Genomic DNA, 7,428 nt, shown 5'->3' with positions numbered 1-7,428 from the left:
TTGGTGTTTTTGACTGTAGGCTGGTGGCTAGCGGTTTCACAGATTTCACAGATATCAGGGCTGGAAGGGACCTCGGAAGATTGAGTCCAGCCCCTTGCAGGAAGTCAGCTGGGGTCACAGGATCCCAGCAAGATAAACTTCCAATTTTTTCTTAAAGGTGTTCAGAGTAGGTGTTTGAACCAACTCCAATGGCAAGCTATTCCAGACCTTGGGGGCTCGGATAGTAAAGAAATTCTTCCTTATGTCCAGCCTGAAACGGTCTTGCAGGAGTTTATAAGTGTTTGACCTTGTCATCCCTTGGGGGGCTCTGGTGAATAATCATTCCCCCAGATGCTGTGGATACCCCTTATAAACTTATAGGTGGCCATCGGATCACCCCTGAGCCTGTGTTTTTTCCAGGCTAAAGAGCCCCATTGCTTTCAGCCTCTTGTCACAAGGTCTGTTTTCCTGACCTCTGGTCATGTGTGGGGCTCTTCTCTGGACTCTCTCAAGCTTCTTCACATATTTTTGAATTGTGGAGCCCAAAACTGGACGCAGTACTCCAGCTACAGCCTCACCAAGGCCAAGTACAATGGGAGAATAATGTCCTGGGATTTGCTTGAGAAGCATCTATGGATGCAAGCCAGCATTCTGCTCGCTTTACTAGCCGCAGCATCGCATTGCAGACTCATGGTCATCTTGTGGTCAATCGTGACCCCCAAGTCCCTTTCATCTGTAGTGCTAGCCAGCGTAACACTGCTGAGCCTATGAGGGTGCTGCAGGTTTTTCCTCCCAAGGTGGAGAACTTTGCATTTTTCGGTGTTAAACATCATCAGGTTCTTGTCTGTGCATTTCCTGAGCCTGTCAAGGTCAGCCTGGATCACCTTCCTGTCCTCAGGAGTAGAGGATTTACCCCAAAGTTTAGTATCATTGGCGAACTTGGCCAGTCCGCTTCTGACTCCAATGTCTACATCATTAATGAAGATGTTGAACAATATAGGCCCAAGGACAGAGCCTTGAGGGACCCCACTGGTCACAAGGCACCACAACGATTGACTTCAGTCAACCACCACCCTCTGGATCCAACTGCGAGGCTAATTCCCCAGCCAGCAGATCGTGGTGGACCCAAGGCTGCAGTTGGCCAGTTATGCAAAGAGGTGATCATGGGATACCAGATCAAAGGCTTTTTTGAAGTCAAGATTTCCAACATCAATCTCCTCTCCCTTGTCCAGGTGATGGATCACCTGGGTGTAAAAGGAAATGAGATTGGTCAAGCAAGACCAACCCTCAACAAACTCATGGTGGCTACCCTTGGGATGTTGCCATTGGCCAGTCTGTTGAGCATGGCCTCTTTAATTTTTTTTTTTTTTTTTTTCTAAGACCTTCCCCGGGATAGAGGTTAGGTTGATTTGCCTGTAATTTGCTGGATCCACTTTCCTCCCTTTCTTGAAGATAGGCACCACATTGGCCTTTTTCCAATCTTTGGGCACTTTACCAGAACGCCAGGAGTTCTCAAAGATCTGTGCCAGGGCCTGGGCTATGATGCTCGCCAGTTCCTTGAGTACCCTGGGGTATAAACTGTCAGGGCTGGCTGACTTCAAGGTGTCCAGCCTCTCGAGGTGTTCCTTCGTGGGGTCAGTGTTGATGGAGGGCAAGTGATCTCCCGCAGCCGGGCCTTACTGTCCTGTAATGGGCAGGGGCAACCCGTGGGACTGATGAAAGGCTGATGCAAAGTACCCGTTTAGGAGGTTGGGTTTTTACTGGGCATCGGTTGTCAGTTGTTTGTTCTGGTTTAGCAGGGGTCCAGTGTTGCCCTTGCTTTTCCTCTGCCTCCCCATGTATCTAAAAAAGGGACCTTTTTATTGTCCTTGATACTTGTAGCTAGTTGGAGTTCAGTCGCAAGCTTGGCTTTCCTGGCTTGCTTCCTGCAGGTCTGGACTATTGCGGAATATTCCTCTCCTTGGAAGTGGATCCCATTCTCCATTCTTTGTAGGTCTTACTTCTTAGCCGCAGGAGGTCCGCGAGTTTCCTGAAGAGCCAAGGGGGCTGCTGTGCCCTTTTGCTGCCTTTCCTCTGAGATGGAATGGCATTAGCTTGTGTATTGAGGATCACTCCCTTGAGGAGCAACCACATTTCCTGAACTCCCCTTTCCTTTGGGTCGTGGTCCCTTAGGGCCTCACCAACAAGCCTCCTGAGCTTGTCAAAGTCAGCTTTCCTGAAGTCGAGGACTTCTGTATTGTTGACCGTCTTGTCAGCTTTACGGCAGGTGGTGAAGGTGATCAGCTCATGGCCGGTGTCACCCAGCTTCCCATCAATTGTTAGGTAGTCGATTAGGTCGTCCCTGGTTGCCAGTACCAGGTTGAGCAGCACTTTACCTCTCGTTGGCCTGTAGACCTCTTGTGTCAGATAGAGGTCATCCATGCATGAGAGGAAGCTTTGCAACTGCTCGGATTTAGCTGAGCGCTCTTCCCACGAGATGTCTGGGTAGATGAAGTCTCCCATGACAACCATGGACCTGGAGCATGAGGCCTCAGCCAGTTCCCTGGCGAACTCCTGGTCAAGGTCTTGACTTTGGGTAGGGGGTCTGTAGTAGACTCCCATCATTGTGTCCCCTGTGCTGTGTTTCCCATGGATTTTAACCCAGAGGGTCTCCAGCTGTCCACCCTGGTCACCAATATCAGCTTGCAGGGACACGTAGCTCTCCTTGACAGAGAGAGCTACACCCCTGCCCCTTTTGTCTACTCGATCTCTCCTGTACAAAGTATAGCTGTTTATACCTGTGGTCCAGTCATGGGTGGAGTCCCACCAGGTCTCCATTATCCCTGTGACATGGTAATTATTTGCATTAAGCAGAAGGACAAGTTCCTTCTGTTTATTCCCCAAGCTCCTGGCATTTGTGTACAGGCAGGCAAGTGTCCCCTTGGGGGCTCTTGCCTTGCCCACAGATTGTACCAGGGCTGGGGCAGGGGTGGGCTCCCTAAAGCGCCTTGGTGTGCTGGCTTTGCAGTGGTTGCTCAGCGGGCTAGCAGTGGCGGTAGTCCCCCCCGTCCCCCGGTGGGCTTAGCTTAAAGCCCGGTGGAATAGGTCAGCCAGTCTGGCTGAGAAGAGCCTTCTTCCCAGCGGAGAGAGGTGGAGGCCATCCCTTCCCAGCAGCTAGGGTCTATGGGGGGAAAATTGCAATTGGATTATTAAATTTTAACATGTGGAAGTAAATGCTTGGTGGCATGGGTAACCTCATTGCTGATGCTTCGAGTAAGGAGAAGTTCTATTTGCTGTGCACTTATATAAACTCTTTTTGCATGGAAGAGAATCACATTTTATGCTCGTGACAGTAGCAGGATACTTGGCATTTGGAGAAAGCGTTCATTGATATGACGACCCGATTAGCCTAATTTTGATTCCTGACAAATTAGAAGTCTAACAGTTTTCCAAGTTTGGAGGGATTCTTCCTAAAGAGACAGGTTTGTAATGTACAAAGGTGACAAAGGATAGGTCAGTGTGGCATGTAACTTGTCCTTTCTTGCTTCAGTGTATAGAAAGGAGAGCCATATGTTGGGACAGGGTTATATAGGCCTTGTTATTCAGCGCATTTACAGTACGTATAGGGCCTTAATACCACTGCGTGATTCTCTTGACCTCATAAACTACTTAAGTAATGCATAAGTAGAATACTACTAGTAATGAGATGACAGCATCCTTTTATCTAAACCCCTTGATGTATAAGTCGGTATGAATAGTTGGAAAAAGAAATGCCCTTTTTGCTCCTCCTTATTTGTGCCGCAGCATCTCTCTACAACTCCTGTGGGGTCTTCAAGCCCAATATAGGACTGTAGAGTGTTCATTTAAATGAAAACCACAGACTCAGGACTTAAACGCACAAATCTAGCTAGCACTTACATCAAAGACATTAAAATGGAAATGAAATTCTTCTATAGCAGGAGGTAGGAGTGATAGAAGCCTTTGGCTGGTCAGAATATAAAATTTGTTTTAAACCCAATTTCTGCCCTGTGCACAGAAGTACCGTAAGTCTCAGTGAACTTCCATCCTTGAAGTGGCAACCATGGAATTCCATAAAGAAATTATCACTGAGTGCTGATATTGGATACCAAAAGGATAAAATGGCCTCCTGTCACTCACTGAAGTGTGAATGTGTTTCCATGAATTTATAAATCTGATTAGCAGAAGTTTCAGTCCTACCTTAGCTATGATCCTGTATTTTGTTAACTTGGGTGTTATGTAAGATTCTGGTCATCTTAATTTTTGAGAAACAAATGTTTTCACTTTTTATTTGGAGAAACTTACTTCTTTTTCCCTTTCCTTAGTGATCTCTCATGCTGAGGTTGAGGGGTTTTTTACTTTTAATGTGTGTTCTCTTTGTGGGATAGGTTAATACCAACTAAAATGGTTCAGCACTCTTGCCTTAGCTATACCATATATTTTTACCAGTAGCAGCCGATCAGATATGGGTTCTTAGCTATTTTGTGACCTGTCTTTTCTGAGTATATGGTAATTTAATATGATATACCTTTATATTTTCTATCTCTAACATGAGTACTTCTGTGGTCTATAAAGTGGTAGCTATGAAATACTATTAAGCTTTTATTTTGTGTTAAGAATTTTTTTTCAGTTACGTAACAGAAGTCTGGTGATAAAAGGTACTTTATCAGTAAACTGTATTAGCTTAGCATCTTTGGGATGACTCTCGTTGTTTCAGCAAGATTGTTTTGTGCTGCTTTAACTTGTTTTGTGAGTAGCATTGATTCACTGAAGCATTTCAAAGCACTATCTGCCAGCACAATTACATTGAGAGCCAGCATGTCTATGGCACAGCTGTTTTACCCGGGGGGGGGGGGATTGTATCCTTGATGGACATAATTCTATATCTGCAGACATATAACTAGCTTGGCTTTTGGATTTTGCTTGACAGGATATTTCAGTAGGAAAATAACAGATGTGTGAACTTCAAGTTGGAGCAAAGATTGAATGTATGGTACAATTTCAGATGGAGGTAATTTTGTTCTGGTGGCATCAACATATTACCAAATTTGGTGTATGGCGAGTTGGAGATTTTTTCCTAGATGTTTCTCAGCCATGCTCCAGGGTGAGAGAGAACCTGATGTGTAAGAATACTGAAGCTGTAAGGTCAGGCCTGTAGCACTTGCATACTAGTGTAGTTTGGTTTACTGTGGTGGGACTACATCAGCTGAAAATCTGGCCTGTAACTTTTTTTTTACACGTGGTATTTCTTACAATGATGGCATCTTAGTGGAAGGTTTTTACTGTCAGGCGGTCTGATATGACACTTCACTAAGCAATAGCCTAGGAAAGAAAAGTTTCCAAACTGTGAAGAAAACAATATATTAATTTCTCGTTTTTTAAATGTGAAGCTAATAAGAACCTGATCTGCCTTTAAAAAAAAAAAAAGCCAAATTACTTGTTCAGACATTTTTTGCAGTCTGTAAGGGGATGGGTGGCTGATATCCACATAGGATTTAATAAGGATTGGGAATTTCTGAAAACTAGCAAAATGCCACTTTTTTCCTTTTTTTATTTCTTCAGAGCTCCGTTGCACCCCGGGGCAGTTTGCTTGTCGCAGTGGTACCATCCAGTGCATCCCTTTGAACTGGCAGTGTGATGGATGGCCCACCTGTGAGGATGAGAGTGATGAAGTTGACTGTCCAGGTAAGTAGAACAAGAACTGTTCTCGGAACTGTCCCTCTGTGCAAGAGTGCGGCACTGATGCCTGTGTGAGTCTGGCTTCATAGTTTCTTGGTAGCATGTTTCCCTTATAAAGTTTCCTATTTTGTGTGTGTGTGTGTGTGTGTGTGTGTGTGTGCAAACATTGCCACCAATTTCTCTTGGATCTAGATTCTTGCAGTTCATGGCAGGCTGTCCTAGATGTGAAATGAGTTTGGAGACTTCTAATGCTTAAGGGACAGGCTACTTTTGAGGAAAAAAAAAATACCACTGCAGTTGGGTCAATCTTGTAGTTTTGTCTGCAGCTACATTCTGAATTGGCCTGTTACCCTTCTATTACCCAGACTGAGTTGAGTCACGTCAGACTGCCCGGTGGAACTTGTCATCTTGCTGCCTGTGATGGATCAGTTCTCTGCATAAACAAAGGATTCATTCTGAGAGACAATAAACCTCACATTTGGCCCTACTGTATTCAGACAGAGCCATATTTTTCAAGAGCTTGGCACTTGAGCAACTTTTTTCCCCTTGTTTGGTATTGCTGGGTGATGAGCTCTTTTGAAAATCAGGTCTCATTTGGAAAACTGACTAATACAGGTCTTAATGGATACTTCTACAGGGGAAAATGCTCAGAATTTTCTGTTGGCATAGTGAGGCAGAAATTTGGAAATAAGGTTTAGAAATACATTTATAGTATGAACTCAGTTGAAGCCTGTCTCTGGGATTTTGCTTAAGTCTTGCACACTTCAGGGTTTTTTTCTCAGTTTACTGATTCAGATCTGTAGCTAATGAAGTGAGCTGCTGCTTATCTGCTCATCTGTGCTCTGGTATCTCAGTTTTGTAGCATTTATAGTATTTCAAATATTGAAAAGTGTGATAGAAGTAGTCCCTCAAACTTGAGTTTGCTGTTTCTTATCTTCCATATCTATAGAAAACACCTGACTTCTTTAGGCAGATGCAACATTAACAAATGTTGAACTCTGGTTTTTGCCCATCTCTGCTGTCTTGAATAGTTTATTCAGAGTTTCAGTGGTCTGTATCCACAGCTATTTTTGGAGGTTTTTGTGAAGTTGGTTTATGGAAGTTTCCAAGAGGGTGAAATCTATTTTACTTCCTTCTGTGTGCAGATACCTTTGTTGGGTGAAACTTTTGTTTCATTTTTGTATTTGCCCTGTTGGCTTAAAATAAACTCTGACAGTAAACCTGGTGCCTGTCTGCAGTGTTTCATAGTTTCATCGTTTCTAGGGTCGGAAGAAACCTGAACAGATCATCAAGTCTGACCCCCTGCCATGGCAGGAAAGAGTATTGGGGTCAAACGACCGCAGCAAGGTGTACATCTAGCCTCCTCTTAAAGACCGGTGGGGTAGGAGCCAGCACCACTTCTCTTGGAAGTTGGTTCCAGATCCTAGCCGCTCTGACAGCAAAGTAGCGTCTCCTGATGTCTAGCCTAAATCTACCCTCTGTGAGTGGCCCTCCTCTGGACCCTCTCCATGTTGTCCACATCCCTCTTGAAGTGCGGCGCCCAGAACTGGACGCAATACTCCAGCTGCGGCCTGACCAGTGCCGCATAGAGGGGGAGGATCATCTTCTTGGACCTGCTTGAGATGCATCTGTGGATGCATGACCAGGTGCGGTTGGCCTTCCTGACTGCCTCCCCACATTGCCGGCCCCTGTTCATCTTGGAATTGGTAATGACTCCAAGATCCTTTTCTGTCTCTGTACTGACGAGGAGGGAGTTCCCCAGCCTGTAGGTAT

General features: G+C 45.0%; 1 protein-coding gene across 1 annotated transcript in view; it reads left to right on the top strand.

The window, feature by feature from the left end:
* DGCR2 (DiGeorge syndrome critical region gene 2) overlaps positions 1 to 7,428 on the top strand; it is a gene marked incomplete at its 5' end in the record, with an annotated part of 99,628 nt that overhangs the window by 44,055 nt on the left and 48,145 nt on the right. The window contains one exon of the mRNA XM_019506639.1: positions 5,539 to 5,661. Within this exon, the coding sequence (XP_019362184.1) occupies positions 5,539 to 5,661 (123 nt within the window). The remainder of the gene's footprint in view (positions 1 to 5,538; positions 5,662 to 7,428) is intronic.

Source organism: Gavialis gangeticus, unplaced genomic scaffold, assembly GCF_001723915.1.
Source record: "Gavialis gangeticus isolate Ggan-Ray unplaced genomic scaffold, GavGan_comp1, whole genome shotgun sequence".
Classification (NCBI taxonomy): domain Eukaryota; kingdom Metazoa; phylum Chordata; order Crocodylia; family Gavialidae; genus Gavialis; species Gavialis gangeticus.
This window is presented reverse-complemented; position numbering and strand designations above follow the sequence as displayed.